The sequence below is a fragment of the Vanellus vanellus genome (assembly GCF_965231255.1).
Source record: "Vanellus vanellus genome assembly, chromosome: 3".
Taxonomy (NCBI): domain Eukaryota; kingdom Metazoa; phylum Chordata; class Aves; order Charadriiformes; family Charadriidae; genus Vanellus; species Vanellus vanellus.
Window position 1 is genome coordinate 91,910,948 of NC_138907.1, and position 13,069 is coordinate 91,924,016.

The 13,069-nt window shown below is 40.8% G+C and overlaps 1 protein-coding gene across 2 annotated transcripts in view; it reads right to left on the reverse strand.

The window, feature by feature from the left end:
* Window positions 1-6,164, reverse strand: part of BCKDHB (branched chain keto acid dehydrogenase E1 subunit beta) — a 138,019-nt gene extending 131,855 nt beyond the window's left edge. For both annotated transcript variants that reach the window (XM_082481006.1, XM_082481005.1), the window contains exons 1-3: window positions 5,975-6,164; window positions 3,207-3,284; window positions 558-626 (exon numbers count right to left, since the gene is read on the reverse strand). In XM_082481006.1, coding sequence (XP_082337132.1) covers window positions 558-626; window positions 3,207-3,284; window positions 5,975-6,140 — 313 coding nt within the window. In that variant the 5' untranslated portion in view covers window positions 6,141-6,164. The remainder of the gene's footprint in view (window positions 1-557; window positions 627-3,206; window positions 3,285-5,974) is intronic.
* Window positions 6,165-13,069: the final 6,905 nt, after the last annotated feature.

Below are 13,069 nucleotides of genomic sequence, written 5' to 3' on the forward strand. Positions count from 1 at the left end.
AAGATTCTTCAAGACAAAGGTGCCTTCACATAAGTCTCCCAAACAAGTAAACCAATCAGATTCTAGATGAAGCACAAGCATAGCTATAACACATCATTTTTATATTGGCTTTCCAGAGCATGCTAGAAAATACTATATTTAACAAAGATTTTAAATCCATTTTAATGTAATTCCTTCACAGTTCTTGACAGATAGTACCAAAAAATCATCACCATGTATTGTTGCTAAAAGGCTTTAATTTTATTACAGTAAGTAAATGGGGGCACAATGATGAATCTGGTCCAACTGCAGTTCAAAAAAAATGAAGTTATATTGGTAAAGTTAGCTGAAGAAATAGAACAATCCTGAAGTTGCGTCAGCGTTTTGAAAGCTTTGAAAGCTTACATAAATAGTAACACATTCAAAATTTTTTCTGTTTCCAAGGACAAAAAGGAAAACAGGAGTCCATTTACAAGGCTTCTGCCCCACGTTCTTCACTTCTCCCACAAATCATAAAGGGGTACAAAAGAACAGAGATGCTAATATGAAAATAATGTCAGATTTAAAAGTTAACTTACCATATTTGTCTCGCAAGCCAACCGTACACCTAAAGACTCCACCAAAGGCCACATCTTCACCAAATATTACTGAAAAATAAGAAGAGTAAGAGGCAGCTAATGTTACTCCAATGTATCTTATTTTCAGTGAACTTGTTTCACAGGTTTTTATATGAGACACTAACATAAGAAGCACCTAACATTTCGGTTTACTAAGCATTTCTTATGCACAGTGTAACTATAACAAATGAAGAACCAATGTTAATAAGGAATCAGTACAGCAACACAACTATGTCTCAAAACAGAACTCACAAAACTGATTCAGATATGCTTTCATTAAGCCATCTATTTATTTTTCTGAAATATTTTATTATATCACAATAACTAAATCTAAATTATTAGAAGCAATTCCAAGAAACAATTACATGCAATCACTAAAGAGCCATTGAAGTTACATGTTCCGCTTCCACTGGTAACCATTAGCATTCTTCATCCACAGATTTCAGTACATAAAGTGTTTTGAAAAATGTCAAATTGAAGTTTTCTTCAAAATACCATTCCAACATGAAATTTAAACCTTCTCCAAACATACTTGCCAGATCCCTGAAGACTGACTTCAAACAAACTCTTCTACAGAAAAGATGGATATCTAATACCAAGGACAACCCTCAGTATTCAACACTACTACCCTTATGGTATAGTTGATGTAGCCAATAAAGTTTTATCACTAAAAGTAATTGCCTTTAACATTTAGCTTCACATCAATTAATCTGTTTTTTTTTTCTTCAAATTTATGGAATGATGATGTCTAATTTTTCTTAAAACTTTTGTTATTTAACACAGAAATAAGTATCACTTATTTCAATTTTTTAAGCATGTAAGAGGTGTGCAGCAGTACCACCAATAGCAGCTTGCATGAAATGCAGTCAGTTCTGAGAATTCCCAAGTTTCTCAATACTCTCCATATTCTAAAGGATGTAAACTAATGAGTTAGCCTCTTTGCCTTTCAAATATTATTTTTATTTAAATTAAATATGTGTCCGATTGCAAGTACTAAAAGAGTTACACACACACTTCTCGCAATCATATTAATGACACCACTTAAAGAAAAATAACTTGTATAATGATGTAAAACCAATGCAGTCATGGAGTTTATGACTGAAGCATGTTGCCAGATCATCTCTCTAATTAATTTTTAATATTAATTTGTTTGGGTTTTCATGTACTTAAAATCTTTGTAAGGCCTTTCCATTACCATATGGCTACTCACTTTTGAGCCAGCTGGCATTAAAAAAAAAAAAAATCCCACTTAATGCTGGTATCAGCAAACGTGCGTGGATTTACTCATTCTGTTCCTGGACAGATTCTAATTCTCATGAACACAAGTACGAGGATTTCCACTGCTTAAAAAACAGTTGCTCAAGTCCTATACAACTAAAAGGATACGAAGGACATGCTTTCCTGTGTAAGTACTAATCCTTTCAGTAAGTAGGGCGATACTGACAATTCACGTCTGGACTGTAGACCCCCAACATGGTCTTGCAAAGGGCTGTACAAAGATCCAGCCCTGCAAAGCTTAGGAGCAAGACAGGAATCTTAGAGCGACTAAAAGGCTGAAGATTATAGATAAGTTTAGGTTCCTGCTGAACTAACATTCTACTTACTTGTATATGGCTAATTCTACAGAAATGGTACTAAAATCTGTTCTTGGCACTAATTTACCTCAGTTGTCTGAGTTTAATTTAATAAAGGTGATTATAACACAGCTGTAGATTGAGCAGAAGCGTATACAGGCATAGTACTGAACAGGCAACATGGAAGTTGCCCTAACAGATTAGACAATTAGTCAGACTTCAAGTTGAGCAGTGGTTCAAGCAGTGCCAAAAAGAGTTACTAACACACTAAAAACAAAATTACACAAGATCATACAGCCTTTGCAGCTGTGCTCATGACATTAAACATCTCTTTCAGATATCTGGTCATTATCACGCCTTTGTTATGACAAGAGAAGCAACAGACGTCCTGTTATGTATAAGAATTAAAAGTGGAGTAAATAGTTTTGTGCAAAAGAGCTTAGGATAACCCTTTTAAATCAAGCTATGACAAAATAGCTTCTTCGAAGTTATAAGTCATCCAGCCTGCAAAAGCCTAGAAAATCTTACACTGCCTGTGCACAATGATGAACAGAAATCAGTAAAGCTGGAAAGGAATTTTGGAGGCAGGGAAGGAGAGAAGGGAGAATGGACAGAGCGAGGAATAGATGGTCTCTAAAAAATACCACTTTTTGAGCATAGAGAGTTGAAGGAAATTGAAGGAATAAAAAACTCAGATTTACATTTTAAAATCTCCTTCACTTACTGGTGGGATTCAAGATGCCCTTAAGTACAGTTCACATCAGTAATACCAGAAAAATATTAAGCAATGTATCTTGCCATATCAACTTTCAAGCAAAACGCACCCAGCTAATACAGAAGACACAAAAGCATCTTAGATCACATAATACATTAATAATCTGTTAATACATTTTTAACTTTTGTTTGAGATCAAAGTGCAGAAATAACTTATTAAAAAACTTTAAGAGCCACAAGAAAGGCATTTAATATTGTACACAAATATGCCAAACAGAATGCACTTTATACAAAGCAAAACACGCTACCAAGTATAGTGTACCTGCAGTTGGATCTTTGGCTAAAGCATTGTCCAAGGCACTTGTTATGGATTGGAAGAGATTCATCTTCTGAGTTTGCCCTGTGTGAAAGTGATAGTTTAGCCATTTAATTTGGTCAAAACACAAAGTACATTAGAAAACACTGGTGCAAAACAGGACTAAAAAACTTAGTTAACAGTCATAAACAAGATACCTATTAGGAGTACCCAAAACTCATTTGCTGAGTAAACTTAAATTATGGGATAAATGGGACCGAGCACAGTATACTTTGCAATCCCAAGGACTATAATTCTACTACCCTGCATTCAACCGCTTTTCAAAAACTATGCTCTTAGCTAAAGCAAATGCAGCTTTGCAATGCTTAGTCAAACACTGTGGGAACAATCACAAATACAACAGTTTTTCAAAGGAAGACCATAGTAAAGCATTATTGTTTTGATGATTGCGATCCTTTCTGATAAGATTCACTACATCTTATTAAGCTTACTTCATCATTCTTTAATTATTTTTTTAAAGCTCTGTCCTTTCCTGTTTACAGACACCTATTACTATCAGAAGTTTTCTAGACCACCAGCCTGCTCTCTGGGCTGCAGTTAAAAAGCGTCAGAAGCATCAAATCCACACTCCAAAGAAAGAAAACTTGATGTTGAATAGCTATACTTAAAATGGGTAAAGCAAATGCACCAGACTGCTGTATTAAAATCTTCTGCAGCGTGGATTGAAAGAAAACCTTCAAAACCAAGAAAGGCTACCCGAGTGCCCTTCTTCATTCCAAAGCTGCAAGGAAAAACAAACAGGCCTGAAAGCAGAGATGGAACAAAATAGTCCACTCCCCACTACTATGACCAGCTCAGATTCTCCAAGCAAATAAAATAATGCCTTATCAGAAACTGAGTAAGAAATTGACTGGCTTACATTTGGTAGCTCTTTAACCAGCAAAGCCTCTGTCTAAGTCATGACTAGGACCTACCCACACAGCATGTAAAAATAACAACCAACCAAACAAAAAAGTGATGGTGTATTGGTTAGGTGAAGATCCCAAACAAACATAAGAACAGGTGTTAGAAATCAGAGAGGAGAACTACATTCTGTTTCTAGCACCTACAGTATCTCTCAACAACCATTCAGCTTCACTTCCTCCTAAATTATTAATTGACCTTAGCATTTTTTATTAAAGACACGTCACGCCACACCAGAGCTGAGTAGCCGCATTCCTACACGTTCCTGTGCTTGATAGCACAGTTATGGGAACTGTGCAAATTATATGAAAGCTACAAATAATTAACATTTACAAAGCCAAGGGAAGGAAAGCTAGGGAACAGCAGTTGTTTCTCTCTTTCCCAAGTCATCCACATAAGTATTTATGTTACCTTTTCCACAAGATACAATTCTTCCAGTATTTGACATAAACAAATGCCTATTATTTAAGCAACAGTCAAAGTCTTCACACTGACTGTTTTGACCTGCTGCTCTTGCTATTAATAAAGGCCTCTGTATCAGTTCCTGTGGGAAAGGAGAAACTAATTGTGCGCTTCTGATTTGAACTGTGGATTTGGAGAAGCATTATCTTAACAATGTCAGGCTCAGTACTGGCATAACTATTTACTTTCACTAATTTTCACAGAATTTCAAAGTGAATTTTAAATCAAAGAGAAACAGTTTTCAAGTAATAAATGGCAACAAAAAACGGCCTACCCCACTACAGCTTCTTCTCTATGATCTCAAGCAGAGATCTGCAGCACACGGGCTTTACTCTGCAACCCCTTGGATGCCTATACCTCCCAATGACTAAAAGAAACAGCTGAGAATTTTCTTGGACTTAATGACCAAGATGGAACACCAAGGCATCCAATTAAGTAACACCTTTCTAGAAGACAGTGTGGTTCATGCGGGAGAAAGAGCTGTTCTGTAGCTGGCAGGCTTCTTCCAGGAGAGCTCAGCACTAGTCCTTTGCCCGGATGCACCTCAGAAACAAAGTCAAAACATCAACTTTCATCCTGAGCAGTTCTTTTCCAACTGATCTGTGTTTACTCTCAACCATGTGATCATGATGATTACCTCAAACCTTTCACTAGACAGCAGCCTTTATTAATCACAGGTTTATTACCACATTTATGACTTAAGCACGCAATAAAAAAAAAAAAAAAAAAAGGGGGGGATGGATGCAAGTCATGAAGTTACTGCTAGAAGCTTCACCACTGAAACAGGAGAGAGGCAAGGGCAGGAAGGGCTTGCAGGTCTGAGCAGATGACGGATGGGTAGGCCTATTGCAACTACTGCACTGACCGCCCCAAAACACTTCAGCAACACCCCCCTCACCTCCCCCCCCCGCCCGAGCGGTACCGACGAGGCGCCGAAGAGGCCTAAAGCGCCCCCGCCTGCGGCCCACGGGGGCCTTCCCCCGCCCAGCCCAAGTCTTTCGCGGAAAACCCGCAGGTGGAAGCGCTGCGGACACAACGTTGGAAAAGGAACACGGGCGGAGGCCGCCGCCGCCGCCCGGGGTCTCGCCCCCAGCGCTGAGACCGGCGGCGGCTGCCCCGCCGGGGAAGCCTCGCTACCGCCGCCACAGCCGGCGCCTCGGCGGGGCAGGGCGGCCCGAGGGGGCGGAGGGGGGAAGCGCCCACCTTTCTCCCTCCCTCCCTCCTCTGCCCCACCCCGGCCGGGCGGGGGCCTCCCCCGAGAAGGCAGCGGCGGCGGCGGGGCGGACCCGGCAGCAGAGCGAGGGCAAGCCCGGCCCGCGGGGTGGACCCCGGCCCGGTCCCGCTCTCACCGTACGCGCTGGGTGCCGGGTCCGGCTGGAAAGCGAAGTGCGCCGCGGACCGGCGCGGCGCGGCCGGCAGCGGGGGCAGGCGGCTCCAGAGCCCGCCGCGGCGACGCACCGCCGCCCCAGAGGCCAGTGCCCCGCGCAGTGCCAGCCCCGCCGCCACCGCCGCCATCACCACCACCGCTGTCAGGGGCCGCCGCGCGTTCTAAAGAGGCGGGGTCCTGGGCGGGCTTCCTGAGTGGCCAGCAGCGGGTGAGGGACGGACCAATCAGAAGCCGTCCTGCGGTGGGTGGAGGGGTGGGAGGGGAGAGAAAGGGGTTTACTGCGCGTGCGCGGTAAGGGTAAGGTTAACAGTCGGGGCTGCGGCTGTTATGGCCTGTAGGGAGGGCGGCGGCTGTGAGGGGTCTGCGGTTCCCTCAGGGCGGTTGCGGCAGGACTCGGGTGGTTCTGCGGCCCTGTTTCTGGGCCGCGTTAATGGCTGCTTTTTTTCCTCTCCTCGGCACTGCTGGTAACGCTGTGCAGGGGTCTGGGCGCATTGGGGAGGGCCGAATTGGGCCTCGCCTCTGCCTCTGTTCTGTCATAGCCGTGGCTGAAACAGAAGTCTTCACCTTTCCCCTTAAACGTTTTTCTTTCCTTCCAGTGGGGTTTTCATGTCGCCTATCCAGCATTGAGAAATACTGAACACATGGCTGAAATCGTCAAATCCTATCCCAGCAGATGGCCCAGAAGGTTAAAAAGAATTGATAGAGATGCCTGCAGGAATTGCCTTCCTTGTGTCTCTTAAAGGCCCTCTCAACTGCACATCCAACCTCTTGTTTGAGCCTGTCTTTTTTTAATCCTTTTTCTTGCCCGAGTTCTTTTTTCCAAACAGTCTTGCTCACACCTTTGTTACATTTTTTTAAATTGAAATTATGCTCTTTTGTATGTATGTATTTTGTCAGGTTTTATAAAACATTCTTTCTCGTGTTCTCCTTACCAAAGTGACCGTCTTCACATTCCTTTTCCAGATGATGCCATTACCCAAGTGAAGCTTCTCGCTCTACTGTTGCAGCCTTTTTTTTCCTCAGTATGTCCATCATTGCCACCTTTTAGTTGCCTTTGCATCAATCCTTTCCCTTTTACCAGTGCTTCACGTCTTGTCCGTACATGTGCTTCTCCTTTCATGCAGCTTCCAACACATGACAAGACCCTTTGAGTAGTTCTTCCTTGTCTGTATTGATATTATCTATAAGACTGACCAAACTGGATAGCATTTTTACTCAATTCCAAGAACTGTAAACTCCAAAGCCTTGCCTCAGAGAAACACTAGAAACTAGAATGATGTATATATGGCATTACATCTTTCAAATGAGAGGGCTCATGTGTAACTTCTTAAGCCAGGTAATAGTACTACCAGAGGGAATGTGATACTGCACCTGTTGGTCACCAACACAAGCAAGCTAATTGGTGATGTCAAGATTGGAGGCAGCCTGGGCTGCAGTGATCATGCACTGGTGGAGTTTGCAGTCCTGAGGGATATGGGTCAGGCAAAGAGTAAAGTCAGGACCCTGAATCTTGGGAAAGCAAAATTCCAGCTGTTCAAGGAGTTAGTCAGTAGGACCCCCTGGGAAACTGCCCTCAGGGACAAGGGAGCAGAAGAGAGCTGGCAGATCTTTAAGGATGCTTTCCATAGAGTGTGAGAGCTCTCGATCCCTAGATGCAAGAAATCAGGAAAGGAAGGCAGGAGACCAACATGGACAAGTCAAGATCAACACACTAAAGGGCAAGAAGGAAATGCACAAGCAGTGGAAGCAGAGACGTGCGGACAGGCTGAGAGAGTTGGGGTTGTTCAGCCTGGAGAGAAGGCTCCAGTGAGACCTTATTGCAGCGTTTCAGTACTTAAAGGGGGCTTATAAGAAAGATGGGGACTATTTAGCAGGGCCTGTTGCAATAGGGGGTAATGGTTTTAAACAAAAAGAGGGTAGATTTAGCCAAAATACAAGGAAGAAATTTTTTACAATGAGGGTAGTGAAACACTGGCACAGGTTGCCCAGAGAGGTGGTAGATGCCCCATCCCTGGAAACATTCAAGGTCAGGTTGGACGGGGCTCTGAGCAACCTGATGTAGTTGAAGATGTCCCTGCTCATTGCAGGGGGGTTTGGATTAGATGGCCTTTAAAGCTCCCTTCCAACCCAAACTATTCTATGATTCTGACCCCATCTGAATAGGGCCTTGTTTTAAACACTGGATTATGAGATTTCATATCTAATATGAAGTAGGTATCACTATTAGATATTCTTTTTTCTATCTGAATTCCAAGCCATTAATGAAAATCTCTGTTGATGACCACAGGACCATTTCAGTGAAGACCATTGTTTCATTATGTATTGTGTGAAAAAATAGTTTTTCATGTTGATTTTGAATTTCTTAATCATTGGTATTTATGCAAGATGATAAAATGCTTAATCTTACTGCTAACTGGGGAGACCAGTCCCTTGCTCTCTAACATGCCCTTTATCCTTAAAGACTCCTGAAAAAGCACTCAAGATGATGGGATCAGACAAGTTCTTCTAACATATCACAGTATATCCCATGGAAGCAAAATACTGATGAGAATCTAAAGGGGGTGAGAATTTTAATAAACAATAGAAAAGCAATCTCTCCAATGAAAGAGGAGTATAAATGTCAAATGTTGAGATTGCTTCCAACTCCACTGGAAGGCAAAATGTAAATACTTGAAAAAGTTTAGTACATCACAAACATTATAACCATCAAATGATATATAACCATTTATTTCTATGGCTAATAGTATACAAGATTACAAATATCCAAGTTCATTATTCAAATAATTGTATTTCTTTCAGTAAGCAATGCATTTGAGTAGGAGGAATTTAGCTATGTTGCACAACATTGTGGCCAGATCTGCAAAACTTACAAATGGAGAACAGATAGTATAGAAAGGTATTACTTTGAGCAGCCAGGTCTAGTGGGAGGTGTCCTTGCCCATGGCAGGGGGGTTGGAACTAGACGATCTTTAACATCCCCTCCAACCTAAACCATGCTATGATTCTATGATACTTTACGTGTAAGTCTGTCATCTATTATTAATATGTCAGTTGTTGGACCTGTGTATTGCTAAACTCAAACTACAAACTATGAGATATATTTGGTTTATGTACAGTTAGTATTTGTCATGTTGTACGATTTGTAAAATGTGGCAATAACCTTGGTCAGATATTCCAGGAGATGCTTCAGTTTTCAACACAGGCAGATAAAGGATACTCCTTGCTGTCTTCGTTCAGTGACTGTTGTCTCCCACATCTGATGATATATGGAACTTGAAAAGGAAAAGAATGGTTGTTCAGCCCATTGTCTTACAGAGGAAGTTATGGCATTTATGATGGAAGGGTGGAAAGAAGTGATACCTTCAGTAAGACCCATTCACCTGGTATTCAGGCCTAGCTGAAAGAGAAAAAAAGTGTCTGGAGATGAGGCTTGCCACCCAAGTTATTATTGCCTTTTGAGTACAAAGGTAGTTTGTCCACCTGGCCTTGGGATTGTCACTGGTACTGGAAAGGGAAATGGGCAATCAAAGAGGTTTATCCAAATGTGCTTTGGCTGACCAATATGTTAGTGGAGATGAGTCCTAGCATTCATGTCTTTCCAGCTCTGCTGGGGTAATAATTATATCCACATTGTTCCTGGTATATATTATGATATTCTGGCAACTTCAATTACCTTCTGCAGACAGCTTTCTCATTTGGAAGTTTTTCAGTCACTTAGGGCCCCTTCTGTTAAATCTATACACCAGACTTTTAAGGCCTGAAGTCAGCTACATTCCCCATCTGTGTGTATTAGTCATTATGTGCGTCCTTAGTGTTGTTGACAATCATTAAACTCTGGCAGTCATTACTATTATTTCTGAATAATCATGAAGAACAGTTAATGAGGATCTAATGATGACTGCAGACCCTACTGAAATGGACCAGATCATGCCCGTGTTTGTACCAGCATTAATCAGGCGTAACTCCTTTGAAGTCCATGTTGTTACCTCTGATTGACATGGATCTAACTGTGAGCAAATAGCGAGTATTTGACTCTGACGTGAGCGTATGGCTCCATGTCTACTATTCTACTTCAAAATCTCTCAAAATTTGGACATAGCTTGCAGCTAAACCATAGGCTCCTCCTTAGCTTGTCATGTTCCCCAGTAGGTGTTGCTTTATTTAAATTACATCTCTGTAGATGGTGAAGCATTTAGGTGATTTCTCCTGCATTCCTTTGAGCATAGTTTCACTGTTGTTTTCTTGTCACTTCTGTCTGTCATGTTATAGTGTTGCTGTAAGTTTTCTTCCCTGCTCTGTGGTTCACTGAAGGAATTTCATACATGTTCTCCATCCCAAAAGTCAATTAGCTGTTTCACCCGCTCTTACAGGAGCTGCTGTAAGCACTCATGTCACGCTAATACTATGTCTTGGCACTACAGCTGTTCTCTCACCTCCTTTGCTGTCTTTTGTCTTCCTCCTACCCTAATTATGATCTGGTTCATCCTTCTTTTTCTTTAATTTATTGTTACTTTGGAGCTGTTTTCTCCCCTGTCCCTACTTCCTCACTCACACAAACAGGCTATTTTGCTGGTTAGGGACAGTCATCTCTTGGATACATATAACTGAGGAACTGTTTTCTAAAACGTGCTATTGAAAGGACAAAATGTAGCTTTTGGCCTGACTGTTTTTATTATCAGTCTTGTACAGATTAGATGTGCAAACGGAAAGGGTAGTCTTACCTCTAGGAACAAGTAAGACAAACTGAACAAGAACAGAGCAGCAATGGTTTTGAGCAAAGGGACTTGGAAGCGAATGGTTTCATCGTTGGTAGCATAAATGCCAGGGACCATTTTGCATTTTAGCAGGAAAATTATTATTTTAGACTTTAATAAAAAGCAGACCAAGGACACTGCATCTGGAGCCAGTCAAGTTGTAATCTGGCAGAGAACAGGAAAATAAGAAAAACAAGCTTTCATGGAGTAGTTTTGTAGTCATTTGCATGTAGGGTCAGAAATCATTCAGTTACTTCTGCCATATCACCCACCTCTGTATTGACACAGTGCTTCCCACTCAGTCTAGAACAGTAACTATGGCTTTCATCCCCATTTTAGATTTTTAAACACTTCACCAGAATGATCACACTCGAGTTAAAGACAAACCTTTTAAATGATATGAGTAATTCCTAACAGTAAGCGAAGCAGTGCTAGAAACAGCGGTGTCTATCCACGGAGATGATGTTCAGCTTTTTTTTTATATGACGTTTTGGTGTTTCATAATTACAGGAAGAGAATCCCACTCTCTTCTGTTTAATTCAATCAGTTTTAATTGCTTTGAAAACACAGAGCATATTTAACTCTATTTTCTGCCTTGACTCAATCTAGAAATACCTGCACAGGGAAATGATTTCTAATAGTTGACAGCTCAGAATTCTAATGCAAAAAATGTCATCATGAAATCCAATTTGTACAAGGAATAAGGACCACATTTTTATCTTGAGGGTAATTAAATATAGGAACAATTTATCTGAAAACATGCTGGATTCTCATCACTTCCATTCTTCAAATAATAACGAGATTTCTTTGTGTAAGATGTACTATAGCTCATACAAACTTATGATCTTGATACTAAAACTACAAGGTGAGGTCATACTGAAATAATCATATCAATACCTTCAAATTCTAAAATATCTGTTGTTTTTCGCTAATAAGCAAGAATTGCTATTTGACTGATCAGGAAAGTATGCCAAAAAATCTCAATCAATCAGATTTAGAAATGAGTGGAGAGATTAATTCTTGAGATATATACACAATCGACATTATAAGCAGTGTTCAGAAAGCAAATATACAAAGTCCAGTATTCAGAATTCTTGGGATAAAACATATCCATCCAGCAGATCATATATAAAACATGCTGGAATGCCTTTGTGATATTTTGATAATACACTGCTGTATACTGGTCAGTGTTGATGCCTGCTTATAGTGTAGTCATATTCAGGGGAAGTTAAAAAAGGGAGAATAAAAAGGTATGATGGATCATCTTGTGCCAGGAACCCACTGAGCCAAAGCCTCGCTCTTTCCCCATGGTTAGTCATTCCCCTAGAGCACAGTGCAATTCCATGTCTGTTTAAATGAGCTACCTTTATGAAGCATTTTGTGCTCAATAGGCAAGTCTAAAGCATAATTCTGTATTTTTGCTGCTGTTATTTTTATTAGAGAACTATATTTTATTCAGACTGATAGCATTAGCTCTGATTTAAATAATAATAAACTGTAAACCTTATCACATGTACAGGTAGAATTGTGTTACAAAGAATTGTGTAAGAAAGGATAATCCACAGCCCGTGAATTATCTTTTGTCAGAAGATACAGTTTTATTCAGTTTAGTTGGCTTCAAGTAACAGTCATGTGATCTAAAGAAGTCACCTTTGGATCACATGAGTTCCCTACAGGTTTCCTTCCACAGTGTTCTAGCTGCCACTGGCAGGTATAGCTCTAGAGATAACTGTGTACCAAGCAACATGTCCCACAGGCTTAAATAAGTGTTTGAGATTCCGTTCACCTTGCCAAAGACTGACCTTGCACTGCAGATCAGAGTGGGAGCTGAGCTGTGAACAGTTACAAAAATAGTAAATCTCACCAGCAAGTGAACAAGTAAAAGTCATACTCCTGCCATACAATTGTAAAATTTAGACTTTTAAGTATAGAGACGTCAATTTCTATGCATCAGTTGTCCATTTGTTGAACTAGTATCAATAGCCAGAGAGGCAATATTGCACAGGTCAGTGCAGTATCCAGGCCCACATTTCATTGCTCTCAAACATGAGAAGATTGAAAATAACTGTATTCAGGATGCGAATAACCAAAGCTACCCCAAAATAGATCATACTGTAGGGACACCTATTAAATTTATAAAAGCAAACCCCCATACTCAGCTGTCAGTTCTCCTAAATTTAATCCAAATGGCATATTTTTTCCCTTCTACGTACCTCTCCCTTTTAGTTTGACCATCTTTGCAGTTAGAGGATATTCTAGGTATTTTTTTCCTAGGCTACTTTACAAAGGTTTCGGGTATTGGA